The sequence below is a fragment of the Lathamus discolor genome, chromosome 11, assembly GCF_037157495.1.
Source record: "Lathamus discolor isolate bLatDis1 chromosome 11, bLatDis1.hap1, whole genome shotgun sequence".
In the NCBI taxonomy this organism is placed as follows: Eukaryota; Metazoa; Chordata; class Aves; order Psittaciformes; family Psittacidae; genus Lathamus; species Lathamus discolor.
Window position 1 is genome coordinate 1402872 of NC_088894.1, and position 17862 is coordinate 1420733.

Genomic DNA, 17862 nt, shown 5'->3' on the forward strand with positions numbered 1-17862 from the left:
GGAGGCCCGCACCGCGCGGTGCTGCGCTCTGCAGGGTGGTGCGCGGTGCTGCACGGTGCTGCGCGCTGTGAGGATCTCCGTCCCGTACGGCTCCGCACACTGCACATGGCAGCACCCAGCACAGGGCTGTGCACCCAGACCGGGTCCGCATCCATGCAGCACCACATACGAACGGCTTCAGACCCCACGGCCCCCTACCCCACGCATCTTCACGCCCCACATGTCCCTATCCCCCCTCCAGCTCCATTCCCCATAAGCAGGCAAGTGGCAGCTCAGGGGAGAGCCGCAGCATGGGCAAGGCCCTGTCCCCATGGGCAGCACCACTCGGGATGCAGCCAGGGCATGTGGGTACCACAGGGGCAGCCCCAGGGATGCCAGGCTGGATGCCGGAGCCGCCCTGCCCGTGGATGGGGTCTGGCTGGGGGCACCGGAGCGCTTGTGCAATGGGCGATGCTCGGGGCTCGCAGGGGTTGCACAAGAGCGGAGCCAGCTCAGCGCTTCGGTGTTAACGATTAAACCAGAGCCGGGGCACCGGAGCCAAGGAGCCACCACCACGGCCCACCATGGCTGCTTGTCACAACCCGGGGGGGGGGACCAGAGCCTTGTGCCTGCCCCGGAGCTCCCTCGGCACCTCCGGTGGGGTCCATAAATCAGGGCCAAAGGATGGGGGATGAAGGCTCCTCCTCTGCGCTCCCGGGGCAGGTTCGGGCCCCCATGGGTACCCCGGTTCCTGCAGATGCTGCCCCTCAGCCGGACACCCCTGGGGTGGCCGCGCCGGTGCCTCCCGGTCCCTGGGCCGGGCCCTTCGGGGTTTTCCCTGCTTGTGGCTCTCGTTCTCGCAATGAAAGCACCAGGGAGCAGGGCGGAGGGGGCAGCCCCGGCCGCCCCGAGGGCAGGGACGAGGGGTGGGCAAGAGCCACGAGACCCCTGCCCCGCTGCCACACCGGGGATCCAGCCCCCCCCCCCCACCAATGGCCCCCGGACCCCTCCCGTGTCACCGGCCCCGGGCTGATGGGACGGGGTGGGACAGGCTGGGGCCAGCGGCCGCGGCAGCCGCACGGACTCTGTCCCGGCCTTCAGGCTGCGGGGGGGTCAAACAGCAGCGGGGCCACAGGCGGGGACCTGAGCACGGGTGGGTGCCGGGCACGGATCCCCCTGCACCCCCGGTACCCCCGGCACCCGTGCACGCCATGCACCCCTATGTACCCCATGCACCCCTATGCACCCCATGAACCCCATGCACCCCATGAACCCCTATGTACCCCATGCACCCCCATGTACCCCATCCACCCCTATGTACCCCATGCACCCCCATGTACCCCATGCACTCCATGCACCCCTATGTAGCCCATGCACCCCTATGTACCCCATGCACCCCTATGTATCCCATGCACCCCTATGCACTCCATGCACCCCCATGCACCCCTATGTACCCCATGTACCCCATGAACCCCTATGCACCCCATGCACTCCATGCATCCCTATGTAGCCCATGCACCCCTATGTACCCCATGCACCCCTATGTATCCCATGCACCCCTATGCACTCCATGCACCCCCATGCACCCCTATGTACCCCATGCACCCCTATGCACCCCATGAACCCCATGCACCCCATGAACCCCTATGTACCCCATGAACCCCTATGTACCCCATGCACCCCCATGTACCCCATGCACTCCATGCACCCCTATGTACCCCATGCACCCCTATGTACCCCATGCACCCCCATATACCCCATGCACCCCTATGTACCCCATGCACCCCTATGTATCCCATGCACCCCTATGCACTCCATGCACCCCCATGCACCCCATGAACCCCATGCACCCCTATGTACCTCATGAACCCCGTGCACCCCATGAGCCCCTATATACCCCATGCACTCCATGCACCCCTATGTACCCCATGCACCCCTATGTACCCCATGCACCCCTATGTATCCCATGCACCCCTATGCACTCCATGCACCCCCATGCACCCCATGAACCCCATGCACCCCTATGTACCTCATGAACCCCGTGCACCCCATGAGCCCCTATATACCCCATGCACTCCATGCATCCCTATGTACCCCATGCACCCCGTGCACCCCAATATCCCCCAGGTACCCACGGGAGCTCCATGCCCCCGGTACCCCGCGCACCCCACGCCCCCAGGGCCCCCCGAACCCGGCCCTGCCGCTGCGGGTGGATTTTGGCAGCTCGCTTCCCTGCAGGGCGGAACGGACCCAGCCCTGCGGGGCCGGGGACCCCCTTCCCGCTAGGAACCGCTCTTGCACCCCAAAATAGAGACGATTCCCCCCCCCCGCAGGCACCGTAAGTGCCGGGGAGCCTATAGCCGATGGGGAGCCCTACAGCCAACTCCAGCGGGTATAAACCCGGGGGGGGGTCCCTATAACCTTCGGGGTGCGTAACTTTGTGTGAGCCCCTATCATTTATCAGAAGCCCCATAACTTGGGGGGCACACCCCCTCCCCCCCCCAGGTTATAACTCGCTGAGTTCCAGCCCCGTAACTCGGACAAAGCCGCAGCAGTTCCATGGTGTCCTCCGGGCTGGCGGAAGCCCCGAGATTTCGGGGTGCGGGCGCCTCAATTGGGTGAAAATCAGGACTTTTTGGGGTCACCCTGCAACTTTTGGGGACTTTGGGGGGGGGGTGGGGGCGGGGGTCGGGTTCACGGGGCCCGGTCCCAGCACTCGGGGGGGGTGGAAAGGAGGGGGTTGGGGGGGGGGGTGATGTTGGGGGGGGTCCGGTTTTGGGGTGCGCCCCCCCCGCCCCCCCCCCGGGTTGAGCGCGCGCGCCGGCGGGAGGGCGGGGCGCGCGAAGATGGCCGCTGCGCCGGGGGCGTGGCTGGGGCAGGGCCGGGGGGGCGTGTCCCGGCGCGCCAATTGACATCTCGAAAGAGCCAATCAGAAACGTCGGAGCCGCTGCCGCGGGGTCGAGCTGACCAATAGCCATGAGCTCGGTGGGCGTGGCCTGAGCCGGCGCCGACACCGGGCCAGCGCTCCCCGGGGCCGGGCCGCGGCCGCCGCCGCCGCCGGTGCCGCCGCCGCCGCTTCCCCGCATGGAGCCCCCTCGGGTCCTAGCGCCCGCCGCCCGGCGCCGCCGCCGGGAGCCGCCCGCTCTGCCCCTGCCCCAGCCCGGAGGAGGCGGCGCCGCCCCGAAGGTACCGGGGGAAGAGGCGGCGGCGGCGGCGGAGACCGGGGGGGGGGAAGCGGGGGGGAGGCGGGGGGGGCGGTGACAGCTGACAGCGCCCGCCCGAAAGTTTCCCTCCGTTAAAATGGCGCCGGGAGGGGGGAAACGGGGGGGGGGGGTGGTGGTGAGGGGGGGGGCGGGGGGGGCGCGGGGGGCGGGGGTACCCCCTGTTTAGGGTGGGATTTGGTCCCGGTAAATCCCGTCTGGATCTGCCCCGGGGGGATCCGCTGGGTGCTGGCAGTGCCCTGCGGCTCCTTCCCTTGGGAGGCTCCTGCGGGATCTGCCCGGGCAGGGGCTGTACGAGGGATGCGGTGGATCCCTGGGTCAGGCCCGCTGGGATCGGTGTGGGATGCGGAGATCCACTTGGAGGGGGATCCCCGTGGTGGGCAGGCAGTGGCTGCTGCTGTCCCTGCTAAAGGCAGGGCCAAGGCAGCTCATGGCTTTGCAGAGCTCCGTGGGGATCCCCACTGGGTCTCCCGTTGGATCCCCCGCTGGATCTGCTCAGAGGAGGATCCCCTTGGTGCTGTCACTGGGCACTTGGATGCTGCCACCTTAGAGCTGGGTGCTGGAGGGTGCCCGGTCTCCTGGCTCCGTGGCTATCCTGCTGGATCCCTGCTGTGTCCGTAGGGATCTCCCTATGGAGGGATCCATTGGCCGGATCCCCCCCCTGCTCTCTCCGCTGTGGAGCTCCAACCTGGTGGGATCCACTTGGGCTCTACCCCATAGGCACCCACTGAGTGGCCAGCAGGGTCCTGGCTCCCTCCCCATCCGGTTGCCGGGATTCCTACGGGATCGATCCCATGGGATCCACACTGACACCACCACCTCTCCCCCCAGGCTGCTCACCCCTGCGGCGCTCGGGGGCTGCCGGCGGGGGCCGGGGGGTGGCTGGAGCCCGGCAGCCAGGAAGCGATGCTGCGGGTGCTGGACGCGGGGCTGGAGCGGTGCCTGGCGCTGCATTCCGCCTACATCCCGGTGCCGCGGCACAGGTAGGACCATGGCACCAACGGGACGGGTAACGGTGACCGGGACCGGCCTGCCGGAGCCGCCGCCTCCCCGGGAGGTTTCGCACCGGCTGCAGGAGGACTTTGGTCGCTGTCTGCAGCACAGGGGCTCTGGTTGTGACCGCCTGGCCCCGTGCAGCAGCACCGGGGCTCTGGCTGTGACCGGCTGTGGGGAGAAGGATCCGGTGCCATACACGAGCCCTGGAGCAGTTCTGGCTCTGGCAGCACCACTTGGGGCTCATTGGGCATCACTGCCCTCCAGTGCTGTATTTACCCATCCCCATGGCACCGAAGGTTGCAAAATGGCCCCGGAGTTCCCAACTTGTTGCTTTTTCTCTTAAATCCCATATTTCATAGTCATTTTCCATCTCAGGAAGTTGTTTGGCCCCGGCTCAGCAGCAGGATGCAGGTGCCGGTGCCCTCAGATGCATTGGTACCCATGGGCACGGAGGGTTCCTCTGCTCCGGTGTGGTGAAGAGCAGTGATTTGGCTGCCTGTACCACTGCCCAATGGGGTTCCCAGTCAGGCTGCTGGGATGATGCCCGGCATCATCAGCCCCAGCATCTCAGGGTGCTGCAGGGCACCCATGGGTGCCTTTGTGCGTAGTGATGCTCAGTGACCCCGTGCCACCCATGTCCCCCTGCGCTGGGCACTGGTGAGGCCGCACCTCGGATGCTGTGTCCAGCTCTGGGCCCCTCACTACAGGAGAGGCATTGAGTCAGGGTAGGGGGTCCGGGGTGGGGGATGAAGGCTCCCAGGGCCTCGTCCATCCTCACCTCAGCCCCTCTTTGCTGTCGCTGGCAGGAGGCTCTCGGGCAAGGCCGGCATCGACGAGGTGATGGCAGCCGCGGTGCTCACCAGCCTCTCCACCAGCCCCCTGGTGCTCGGGCACCCTCCGGCCGCCCCTGCACCAGGTAAGAGCGTTCCCCCGAGCCCCGTCCCTGGACACGCGTCCCTGCGGCAGGTCCTGACCTTCCTCCTCCTCCTCCTCCTCCTCCTCCCCACCAGAGCCCGGCGGTGAGGTCTGGAAGGAGGCGCCGGCCATGTCCTCCAGCTGCAGCAGCAGCAGCAACACCAGCGGGGACTGGAGCTGGGACCCGGCCAGTGACCGCTCCACCCCATCCACGCCGTCCCCTCCGCTCTCCAGCCACGTCCCCAGCACCTTCCTGCCCGCGCCGCTGCCCGACGAGGGCCCCGACGAGCCCGATGGCACCCACTTTGTGTTCGGAGAGCCCGTCCCGCGGAAGAGGAAGGTGGGGATGAGGGAGGGATGAGGGTAGGGAGGAAGAGGAGGATGTGGTTGGGGATGGGGATGATGGAGGGATGAGGGTAGGGACTACGAGGATGGGAAGGAAGAGGAGGATGCAATTGGAGATGGGGATGATGGAGGGATGAGGATGGGGAGGAAGAGGATGGGGAGGAAGAGGAGGATGTGGTTGGGGATGGGGATGATGGAGGGATGAGGGTAGGGACTATGAGGATGGGAAGGAAGAGGAGGATGCGATTGGGGATGGGGTTGATGGAGGGATGAGGACAGGGATTATGAGGATGGGGAGGAAGAGGAGGATGTGTTGGGGGTGGGGATGATGGTGGGAATGAGGTTGGGGATGACAGGATGTTGTTGGGGATAGGGATAATGTTGGGGATGGTGGTGGAGTTGGGGATGGGGATAATGATGGGGATGAGTTTGGAGAGTATGAGGACGGAGAGGAAGAGGAGGACGCAGTTAGGGATGGGGATGGTGGAGGGATGAGGATGGGGATTATGAGGATGGGGAGGAAGAAGAGGTTGCGGTTGGTTGTAGGGATGAGGCTGGGGATGATGGGGTTTGGGATGAGGCTGGGGTTGGGGACGTCAATGGGGATGACGCCGGGGAGGGGGCTGCCATCCTGACGCCTCTCTCCTGCAGAACTCCACCAAGGTGATGTTCAAGTGCTTGTGGAAGAGCTGCGGCAAAGTCCTCAGCAGCTCCTCAGGGATGCAGAAGCACATCCGAACCGCGCACCTTGGGTGAGCGCACGGGGGCCCCCCCAGGTACCCCCAAACCCCTCCCTAAGACACCCCCCCCCCCGCCCCAACCGTTCCCCGCTCTCCCCGCAGCCGTAAACCCGACCTGGAGCAGAGCGACGGCGAGGAGGATTTCTACTACACGGAGCTGGACGTGGACGTGGAGTCGCTGACGGACGGGCTCTCCAGCCTCACCCCGGTCTCCCCCACCTCCTCCGTGCCCCCCGCCTTCCCCGGCCCCGAGGCGCAGGGGCCGGTGCCGCCGGTGCCGCTGCCGAGCCCGGACGTGGCGCTGGGCTCCCCCCGCAGCCCCCCGCAGCCCCCCGGCCTGTGCCACGTCCACACTGACCACGCGTACCAGGTGAGGAGGGGGACGGGGACACGGGGCTGCTGTGACCCCATCGCCATCCCCCAGTGCTGACCCGGGGCCGGGTCCTGTCCCCGCAGGGCTGCCCCGTGTCCCCGCGGCCACCACCGGTGCCCCCCGGCAGCGCCCGCGCCGCCGCCCAAGCCGCCCGCTGTGCCCAGGTGAGCACCGGCATCGCCTCCCCGTCCCCTTCGTGCCCCTTCGTTGAGCGCATCCCCAGCCCCATAACGTGGCCCCTGTGCCCCCCGCAGGAGGCCGCGGGGGGAGGCCAAGAAGTGCCGCAAGGTGTACGGCATGGAGAACCGGGAGCTGTGGTGCACGGCGTGCCGCTGGAAGAAGGCTTGCCAGCGCTTCCTCGACTGAACCCGAGCCCCCGGGGCCGCCGGGGCTGCAGCATCCCCTCCTTCTTGCACATTTTGCACTCGAGGTGCCTTTGCGCTCCCCCCCCCCCCCCCCCAAAAACGCCACCCCCGGGGTCCCCCCGGACTCAGGGAACGGCCCCCCCCCAAAGCTTTATGCACACGGAGCTTGCCCCCCGTTGTTCCTTTGGAAGATAAGCTAAATGTGCCCCCCCTCCCCTATGCCAGCACTGCGGTGGGGGGGGGGGGGGTGCTGCCGGCTGCTCTTGGGGACCCCCCCATCCCGGGGGCTGCCCATGGCTCGGATAAGCTGTGCCTGCACCCATGGGGGGGGGGCTTGGTAAAGAGGGGGGGTGTGTGTGTGTGTGTGCCTGTTCCTGCCCCCCAACCTGCTCCCTGGGGGGCACCCCCAGTGCCCGGGGCAGAGGTGGGTGCCTGCCCCCCCCCCCCCCCCCCCACTTTGAGCCCCCCCCAAAGGGGTTTTTACTCTTTGTATCCTTGTTGCTGTCTCTTTCGTCTGGGGGAGCCGGGGCGATGCTCCGGGAAGTGCCTGCAGGAACGCGCCCATTTGCACTAAGCCAAACTGCACAAAGAGGTGGCTTTTTATTGGGTTTTCCCCCCCCACCCCCAAACCCCCACCCCCCCCCAACCCCCGTTTTTATTTTTTTTTTCCTCTCGTTTTTATTATTTTTCGTTTTCCTTTCGTGTGTTTTTATTTTTTAAATAAAATATATGAAAATTCGTATTTTTAAATAACTCCCTCCCAGGGCAGTGCCTGCAGAGGCCTCCAAACCTGGGCGGGTTTTAAGGGGCTTTATTCCCTTCAAACCCCATCCCCCCCTCTCAAACCCCTTTTTATCCCCCCCCCCCCCCCAAAACCCCCTTTTCTCCCCTCTCATCCCATCCCGTTCACAGGCTCAGGGCTGGGTTTGGCCCAGCCCCTTCCCTGTGTGAGGATGAGGATGAGGATGGGGATGGGTGTGCGGCCAGCCCAGGGCAGGTCCCCATTGCATTGGGACCTCCCCTTATTGCAGGGTCTCCCCATTGCAAGGTGGGGCTCAGACCACATCAGCCCTATGGGCTGGTGCTGTGCCAGGCTGGCCCCCACCTGCCCGGTCCCCCCAGGGGCTGGGATGCGTCAGATCCCGAAGGAAAAAACAACAAAATAAATATTTGGATTCTTTTTTAAGGATTTTTCTTCCGGATTCCTGTGGTTGAGGGGCTCTGCGGGGGTGGGAGGGGAGGTCATAGGATGATCCCAGCATCACAGCGGGGTTTGGGGTGGAAGGGACCTTAAAGCGCATCCACTTCCAAGCTCATCCAATCCTTCCACTAGAGCAGGCTGCTCCCAAGCCCTGTCCCCTCGGGCAGGTTCAAGCCATTCCCCTTGGCCTGTCCCTACAGGCCCTTGTCCCAAGCCCCTCTCCAGGTTCCCTGCAGCCCCTTCAGGCACTGGAGCTGCTCTCAGGTCTCCCCTTCAGGAGCCTTCTCTTCTCCAGGCTGCCCCAGCCCAGCTCTCTCAGCCTGGCTCCAGGGCAGAGCTGCTCCAGCCCTCGCAGCATCTCCTATGGCCTCGCTCCAACACCTCTGGGCACAGGAAAAGGCCAGGCCAAAGAACATCACCCCCAGCCTGGGGTGAGGGCCCCGACAGCCCCAGGGTGCTCATCCCTACACGTGGGTGCTGCCCCTGCATGCACCACCATCACCCCAACCGTACCCACAAGGAGGAGGAAAAGTACTTACCATAGAGCAACAAACCCCAAACCCAAGCCGGAAGTGTAGCAGCAATATCCCAATTTATTGAAACGGATTGATTTTTGCAAGGATGCCTAAGCTAAACCCCATCACAAAAGGAATTCCTGCCGAGAGGAACGCTCCGGCATGCCCAGGCGGCCGGGAACCCGGAGAGCAACTAGAAAAGAAGGTCGGGCTGACCTGAACTACATTTACAGAGCATCAGAACAACACAGCCATGGCCTCCCACCAAAACCCCTGGATACCCAAACCCTCCTCCTGCACCTCCCCAGGATATTGAACACATCCTCAATACAAACACAGGTTGATAATAATTAATATAAAGTCAGTATAATATAGAATATTCCCAGCCAAAAATAATAATAATAATAATAATTAATAATAATCATCACTCTTTAAACTCTGTCCTGGGTTTTTTTTTTTTTTTTTGTTTCATTTCTTTATTTTCTAGACAGGTTTAAAGCACGTTGCAAAATAAATACCTCTATCTGAGAGCATACACACAGCACTCTGACTATGCGGGACTACGGTGGAAACCAAAGGCAGAGATTCCAAACGAGAGAGAACGTAGGGAATAGCGACCCATGAAGTATGGCTTCTGCAGGAGCTGATGCGTCCCAAGAGGAGCTCAAATGAGGATTCTCTCTCTCGTATTGCAAAGAATTCCAGTTTTTGCATGGAGTTTTAGGGAGTTGCTTTGCTCAGGTGGGAAGGGTTGAGGTGGGGGGACATGAACCCAAAACCTCACCAGGACGTGGCTTTAGCAGTAGGAAAGAGGAGTATTTAAAGGTGGGAGAACTAAAGCAGGACCCAAGGCCGGAGGGGGTTTCTTTGTGCATGGAAAAGATTCCTCCTGTACTCCGAGCCAGAGATTTTTGATGGCAAACGAAGGGAGAAGGGCAACAGAAGGGAGGGGGACGGTCACTTTGCAACCCTGCACTGAGCCCGTCCCACCAGAGCTGCGAGGCTTTGGGGTGACCTGAAAATCTATCCAAAACTGGGTTATTTGTGACTTTTAAATAAACCATTTGGAAACAAAATGCACAAAGCTTCACAAGGGAGGGACAGGACCAGGGGAACGGCTTTAAGGTCCCTTCCACACGAACCATCCCGTGACAATCAACAAGAGAAGTCCAAGCAAGCCCCTCAACTTGTTCTCCTTGCAGGACCACCACCAAACCCAAGGGCCTCAGCGCGTTCCTCATGGGGTTTTGGTGGGGCTGGGGCAGGAGGGTGTCTTTCACACCCTGGGCTTGTGAAGCGGGGCTGGGACATGCATTGTACTCTCAGATTAGAAACCAAATGAGGATCCTGGAGGAAATCCAGGGAGGAACACGGAGGCTATGTACAAATACTTCAAAACCCCCCCTCAGCTGCGAGTTATCGAGACCCAAGCGGTTCAACTGCTTTACCCGGAAAGGGAATTCTCCTTTTGAAACTCAATCTGTAAAGTTCTATGCACACACATCCATAGAGTTAGAAAAACCTAAAAAAGGGGAACCTCGGGGAAGTATACAAAGCCCTGAAGGGAAATACAAAGAGCCAGGGGTTACTGGAGCTAGTGTTGGCTACAACAGGCAGAGCTGCTTTTCTCCAAGGGCAGAAGACGTTTGCATAGGCAGTAGATCCCGAGAGGAGCCACGTGGAACAAGGGGTGAAGTTTTATAAAGTTCCAGCATTAAAAAAAGGAAGGGGAAAAGCCCAAATTCCCTGGGTTTGAGCCCAGCGGAGCGTGGCCGGTTCAAGACTAATTCCTGCGCTTCCATAGCGGCCACCTCCATCAAACCAGAGCACTTGGATGGGTTGGTTTGGTGTATGCAGTCTATGTTGGTCATATAGAGCATCGTGGTGACATGGTCAAAGTCAGCTTTTAAGTGGATTTTTCTGGTTTTCTCTCCTTTTTGATATATTTTTTTGCATCGCCAGCTCAAAGATTTTTTCATCCCTTTTCCCAAGGGGCACCACTGGGAAACACTTCCCAAGCCACCTGGTTTATTGCCCACCCTTTAAATAATACAAAGGAAAGAGAAGTATTTCCAAAGGAATCCCAAAGTGAAGAGCTCCAGAATTCTGCTAACAAAACCCAAGGGTGAGGACGAGGAAGACTCAGACCAACATCTCCTGCTCCTCCTCGGAGGGTATGACAGCAGATCCACACACCAGTGTGGGAGGAGGTGGCTGAGATGGAATGGCACAGAAACCAAAGGGAATCTGAACGGTTTTGGGGTTAAAATGGATGTTTAAATAGATTTGTACACAGGAAGAGCAAAGCTACAGCTATCTGTGAAGCACTGTCTGTATTTGTCTACGTGTTACAGGTAAGGCTGCAAGTTCAGGACCTCAGAGAACCCCCATATTTACAGGATAAATGACAATAAATACAGAGCCCACACGATGAGAGGCCAAAGTCAGGGTAAGGAGCCAGCAACCTCGCTCTGGGACCCCCCCCCAGCCACTGGAAGAGCAGCATCCAAGGGTCCAGTCGTCACGTTCTGGGGTGTTTATGTCCCTTTAGCTATGGAAGGAGGGATTTAGAAGAAGCTAAAATGGAAAATGAGGGGTTTAACTGCTTAATAAAGATGTTTCAGCGTGACCCTTCCGCTCTGTGAGGAGGGTGATCCCTTCTCCCTGCCCAAAAGCAACAAGTCCCACTTAACTCCTTCAATCCGAAGGAGCAGCAGCAGCACATAGTGCTCACGTGGCCTCACGGAGCCCAGCAGAGGATTCTAGGGAAGAACCGTGCTTCTGAATCCCCGGCGTGCACCCGAAGCAACAGATCAGGAGCTGCTGGAGACTCCCAATAAAGAGCATTCTGCAAGGAACTGAGGAGCAGAGAGAGGAATAAATGCCACAAACCCAGGATGTGCCTGAAATCAGGGACTGAATGAAGAACCAGCTACTGCAGGTGCCAGGATCGAGGCTCCCACCACACTCCATCAAATCCTGGCACCGAGTGGCTCCAGTCCTTCAAGACTGTTTGCTTTACTGGGGTTAATTGTACAAGACACTGGGTATTTCCATCACTGGATGGAACCAGGCTTTTCACTAAGGACCACCAGACCTGCAAGAACATTCTCCATCCCACTGGGATCACCTGTCCCACCACGGGGGGAAAATAGCACCGTTAAGTCATTTGGCTTTCTGGTAACGGGTTGTCTTCTGTGGCAGAACCACCGTCACAGGCAGGGCATAAAACTGCTCCGTGGCAAGGAAAGAGTGAGGTCGTCAGCTTTGTCATTTCAAAAAGCACCAGAAGCAAAGAGGTGAAGGGTAAAAACCAGCTTCTGCTCAGGAGCGAGACACTTCCAATGCGCTTTGCTGCTGTCATTTAGGTGGAGCTGGGAGAAGGCAACAGTGGCCGGTATGAACAAGGAGAATCCAACCACCTGGAGCAGTCCCAGAGTCTCTTTGGAGATGTTGGGAGAGAAACCTGGCTCTTAGCTAAAATAAAGTAGGTTTATTTGAAACCTTACACAGAACCAGTGCAGCTAAAGCTGAAGGGGGTGGCATGGAGTCAGTAGGAGTCCTGCCTACTCGTGATGCATGGGAAACTGGGGGAGGAAGACCAATGTGCCCAGGTGAAATCCTGCCCCCATTGACACCTACAGGATGGGAGCAGCAGGATTTCCACCCAGCTGGGATCTCCTCACCTCGGCCTTTCCCAGCTCCTCCTGCACTTCGCCAAATGCTTTCGCTATGGTTTGCATATATCTGTGAAAAGGCAGCTGAGCAAAAGGAAAGAACAACAGGTAGAGAATTACCTGTGTCCTTTACAGCAAAGGGCGCTTCTGGGAGCACCAACATGCATTGCAGTGCCTGCGGATAACCAAGGCTGGAAGACAGGACGTGGGTATGACACCAGCAGGTCCAAGAAACGTCATCATCTTCCTCTGTTTGATGGTGATTCTTTTGGAAGCTGAGAGTCCAAGAGAAGAATCCATAAGGCTCTAACCTGACTTGCCATTTGATCTATTTGGCTCCATAAAAAACAATCAAAACTCTCTTCCAATAGCTTTGCCAAAGGCCTGTATCACCAAAGGAAGCCCTCCAAACACATCCATCAACCTGCTTTCACAACACCAGCTTGTAATCCCACTGGGATCTCAGCACACAGACAAGGTGTTAAACAGAATAAAGGAAAGAAACAAAAACCCAACCACCACGAAAACAACCTGCTTTGGACACAGAGCTCTCCCCGGGCAGGGTCAGGGTGGGAAGGGAGGGAGGGAGGACTCGTGCTTCACCCAGGCTCCCATCACGCAGTGCTCGCACCCTCACTTCATCAACCCGACGGCTGCGGCCGGGGCTGGTGGTGGAGGGAGAAGGGGGAAGGCGAAGTCAGTGGTGCCACTGGGAGTGACCCTGCTAAGACAGTATCCGAGCGGGACAGAGAAGGACTGGTTTAGAAAACACAAGAGTTATTTTGCACACATGGACGACAACAAGGCTACTTAAGTTTCTTTTCTGACACACTCCTTCCTTCCCACCCTCCCTCCCCCTACAAACAAGAGAGCGGAACAAAAAACCAAACAAACAAAGGAATCCCTAAGAAATCCAGGTAAAATCCTTGTCGTTCTCCCCAGAGTTGTCCTGCTCCTGCGGAGAGTCGACGTCTTTGTCGTCATCTAAAATCACATCATCCTGTGACATTCCCACGTCATCCTTCCACTTGATGTCGTCGTCGTCTCCCATCTCCTCGTCTCCTTCCACTTTGATGTCGTCCGGGTCTTCCATGTACTGGCCTTCCCCGGGGTAGCACTCGTCTGGAGAGCCTTCTCCTCCGTTGTGGTCCAGGTGACCGGCTATGCCTCGGCCAGAGCAGTCGGCACAGACACCGTGGCGGCGGGAGCCGTGCTTTATCCCCACGCTGGCCGCGGACATGAACACTCGGTTGCACACTTTGCACACGTACTTCTTGTCTTTGCTGTGGACCTGGGGAAGGAGAATCACCAGGACAGTTAGCATGGAAGCAACCAGCTTGGAAAGGCCCTTTAAGCTCATCCAGATCAACCGTTCCCCATCAGTGCCAAGGCCACCACTAACCCATGGCACTGACGGCCTCGTCTACACAGTGTGTGAACACCTCCACCTGGGCACCCTCTGGGGCAGGAATTGTTCCTCAGCTCCATCTAAACCTGCCCTGGTGCAGCTTGAGGCCGGTTCCTCTTGTCCCATCCCTTGTTCCTCAGGAGCAGAGCCCAGCCCCTCCTGGCTCCATCCTCCTGTCAGGCACTTGTAGGGAGCGATCAGGTCCCTCCGAGCCTTCTCTTATCCAAACTACCCCCCCACCCAGGTCCCTCAGCCCCCCAGTACACCCCACCCCAAGCACCAGTTCTCTGCAGACCAGAGCAGAGCAACCCACAATCAAACATGTCAATGTCACATTAATTCCACGGTCTCCCTCCTGATCCCACTGCTACCAATAACCAAAGAGCAGGAGCACTGGGAATGCATCCTGTATCTCTCCAAAACTGCAGCTAGATGCACTTCTAACCTCACTGCTGACTACTCTGGTGGCTGAAAAATGGTTTGTCACAAATGCTTCTGATCCATAAATCACGCTGCATTCCATGTCCAAGAATACCAGGCACACGGGAACAGGGAATCAGTGCTAAGTGGGAAAATATCTGCAGGATACCAGAGATCCATCCCTTCAAGAGTCAAACTCCACTACACAACGACCAGAACTGCATACTTTGAGAAGCACAAAACCACCTAACCAAAGGTGGAATCCGCTGCTTCCTTCCTTTTGTGAAAGGCCAGGAGCTTGCTTAAAATGTTCACATGCTCCTCTCCCTAAGGAAACAGCCAAGCAGTGCAGTGAGGACGCCTGAATTCCAACACAGGGAGCCTCATCAGGTACTTTCATGTGTGTATATATATATATATATATATTCATATATATATAATAAACCACATATAAAATATATATAAAGATTCATTTTACTTATGTATAGTTCAGTTGGAAGGGACCTACAACAATCATCTAGTCCAACTGACTACTTCAGGGCTGGCCAATATACCTTACATTAGAGACATGTATATTTTCTCTTTACATATATATTCTTCATATTTTTAATATATTAACAGCACAGTGGGGCAGCCCAGGAGCTCGCCTCAGTGACTGCCCTATCCCTGATCCACAGAAGACCCTTTGGGAAGTGGTGTAGAAACAAAGAAGGATCCGCCTTGTATCACACTGTCCAGTGCTTTGGACACTGAGCATCAGCATCAGTCCCAGAGCCTCTGGGCATGTATCCCCAGTACTTAACCCTTTCTTTAACTCATTTCTTCTTTTCATGCTCACAGCATCCCATAGGAAAGGTTTTCCTGATTCTACACATCTTGTGTGGAAAAGTCCTTCCTTTCATCCTAAGCCAGCAGCCCGGTGAGGCCAGTTCCCTGCTCCTGCCTCCACATGGGATCACCTGCTCTCACAACTGGATTCTGCATAATCCTGTGCTCATCCACAGCACCAGGCTGAGCTAAAGCTATTTAGAAGAGGACAAACTGACCCATCTTGCCCCCTCACAACCACAGGGCACTGGCTCAGGCTTTGCATGACACTGGTCCCAGCCGTGTTCAAAGCCTGGATGCTCTTGTGATGTGCTCTGGCCTCAGGCTCTCTGTGCCCTGAGCTAGTCCCCATGATGTGTTCTTCAACTGCATCAAGCACAGCCATTGTGTTTCGTTTCTTTTTAAAGCACTACGTCTAAGGTTTTTAAAGGCAGTTGGACAGGGCTGGTCTGAGGCATCCAACAGGATCTATAGGTATCACTCGTTTTAACTGCCAGAAGAATGACTTTCAGGCATCAAACGCTGAACAGGGTTACAGAAAGTGGTCATGGATACAAAAAAGAAATGATAAAACAGGTACTAAAATGACATGTAATTGAAATACCCATTAGAAACCTGAGCACCTCTCTCCTCTCTTCCAACCCTGACAGTTCAGTCGGCATATTCAAAGTGAACATATTCCTGGATGCTGCTGAGCAGAGATTAATCTTATTTCCCTTATCACCAAATTAGTGTTAAACACAGGAATGGTGTTGTCCTTCAGCGTCTGACAATGGCATTAGAAAGACCATATTCTGACTAAATACTGACATTCCAAGGGAGAGAGGGGAACACACTGTGCTGACAACATGCTAAAGGTCTGGAAAAGAATAAAGGGAAAGTTCTCAGAAAGAACACCACGGCAACTCGGCACATCAGCCCCTTGTCCAGCCCTGTGCAAGGAAGGGGATAACTGCAATGGGCAGCACTGCTGCTTGGCAAGCTCTGCATGGAGAGGGGCCTTTGAAAAAGGGCCTGTAGGGACAGCACAAGGGGAATGGCTTTAACCTGCCCGAGGGGAGACTGAGCTGAGCTCTTAGGCAGAAGCTCTTCCCTGTGAGGGTGCTGAGGCGCTGGCACAGGGTGCCCAGAGAAGCTGTGGCTGCCCCATCCCTGGCAGTGCTCAAGGCCAGGTTGGACACAGGGGCTTGGAGCAAGCTGCTCCAGTGGAAGGGGTCCCTGCCCGGGGCAGGGGTTGGGGCTGGAGGAGCTTTAAGGTCCTTTCCAACCCAAACCCATCTGTGGTTCTGTGAGTTGTGTTACTGCTGTTAGACTGCCTTTGCAGGAAGGTACACAAGGGGACGCACACGCATGCAGGACTGGGATGAGGGACCTAAAAGTTCTTTGTGGCTTCTTGAGAATTACAACCAGGGAACAGGAATTACTCCAAGCACCTCCTCCAGTGCGTTATTCTTTACACTCAAAATTTATCAGACACCATAAATATGATATATATAACAGATATATGGATAAAGTTACTTAAATTACCTCAACAAATCAATTCTTAGTCACTACCTGTCAACACTGATTATTTTTAATACCTCACTGTATTAGAACCTCATAGCCACCATCCTCGGTATTTAGAATAGCCCAGATTTTCTCTACAACCTTAATTAGAGGGGCACCAGAGCTTGCTGGGGTGCATTACTGACATAACTATACAGAAACTATTTGCTCTTCCACAGTATCACCCCTATACCAAGCTCTGAGGAAGCCCTTTAGGATGGCAAATTAATTCTTAGCTAAAAAATACCTGAAGTTTGGCTTAAAATGTTGTTCCTGAAGGAGCTGTGACAAGCAGCCAGTGGCACAAACCTACCTGCCTTGGAGTAGCTCTCTTTAGTAAGGTGACAATTCAGCATTGCCAGACCAGAGTAGCTTTACCTGGAATTCTTCTTGCTGAGTGCTTTAAAGCTTCCTACACTGTGCTAGGAGAGGAGGGGGAGGGTCCCTCTGGATGAACTGGCAGCAAAACACGGCCTTTGAATGGTGGGGAAAAAAGATGTTGGAGAGGCCTTTAGAGGAGCCCCGGAGGGGAAAACGAAATACAGACTTCACTCACACGAAGCTCCTTTATCTCATCTTTTATCTTTATCTTATCCTTTATCTTATCTCTAAGTGATAACTGGCGCTGCCAGCCAAGGCTGTGCTGGGCTCTTACCAACGTGTGCCGCTTCATGTGCTCCCGGCGCGTGAACTTCTTCCCGCAGATCTCGCAGGGATAGGGTCTCTCTCCCGTGTGGGATCGCATGTGTCTCTTCAGGATGCACTGGTGCATGGCTGAAAAACTGCAGTAGGGGCACTTGAACTTCTTCCTGATGACTGTGAACTCGTTGACTGCAAGAGAGTAAAGCAGAAGGTGCTGATTACAAAAGGTCAGTCTTCTCATGTACTGGTTCACTGTTGAACTGGTTCACTGTGAAATCACAGTCACACCCCTCAACCATCTACAGGGGTTTTAATCCTGATATTATTGCACTTCTGTTATTAAAGAACTTCAAGTATTTTCACCAGACAAGCTTCTGAACACATCAACGCACAAACATGCAGCAACAGTCTGTAATGCACGTTGCCCGGCGCTTACTTGGTAAGTAACAATGCCAAGTAACTCTGTGATTCTTATTATAATGAATTATCTCAAGTATTGAGATCTAAACCTCTAACACTGTTATTTGTGGAGGCAGCAGATAGCTGTGAGCAGCACACCACAAAGGTAACACCCCTGAAAGCTGATCCAGTTCCAACCCCCTGCCACGGGCAGGGACGCCTTCCGCTAGAGCAGCTTGCTCCAAGCCCCGTCCAACTTCCACCGTGCTTGATGGGCCTTGTTCTGCCCTCTT

The 17862-nt window shown here is 57.0% G+C and overlaps 2 protein-coding genes across 10 annotated transcripts in view; one reads left to right on the forward strand and one right to left on the reverse strand.

Annotated features, from left to right (window-relative positions):
* The first annotated feature begins 3022 nt into the window (after positions 1–3022).
* On the forward strand, positions 3023–7025 carry SLC2A4RG (SLC2A4 regulator). The gene is given in 9 exon segments (XM_065691806.1): positions 3023–3165; positions 4032–4183; positions 5003–5112; positions 5207–5451; positions 6108–6208; positions 6299–6566; positions 6653–6699; positions 6701–6733; positions 6824–7025. Coding segments are annotated over 9 exon segments (1170 nt in total). The 5' UTR covers positions 3023–3063; the 3' UTR covers positions 6936–7025.
* A 1683-nt stretch (positions 7026–8708) lies between these two features.
* Positions 8709–17862, reverse strand: part of ZBTB46 (zinc finger and BTB domain containing 46) — a 48084-nt gene continuing 38930 nt past the window's right edge. For all 9 annotated transcript variants that reach the window (XM_065691764.1, XM_065691763.1, XM_065691761.1 and 6 more), the window contains 2 exons: positions 17184–17359; positions 8709–13618 (listed from right to left, as the gene is read on the reverse strand). In XM_065691764.1, the coding sequence (XP_065547836.1) occupies positions 13232–13618; positions 17184–17359 (563 nt within the window). In that variant the 3' untranslated portion in view covers positions 8709–13231. The remainder of the gene's footprint in view (positions 13619–17183; positions 17360–17862) is intronic.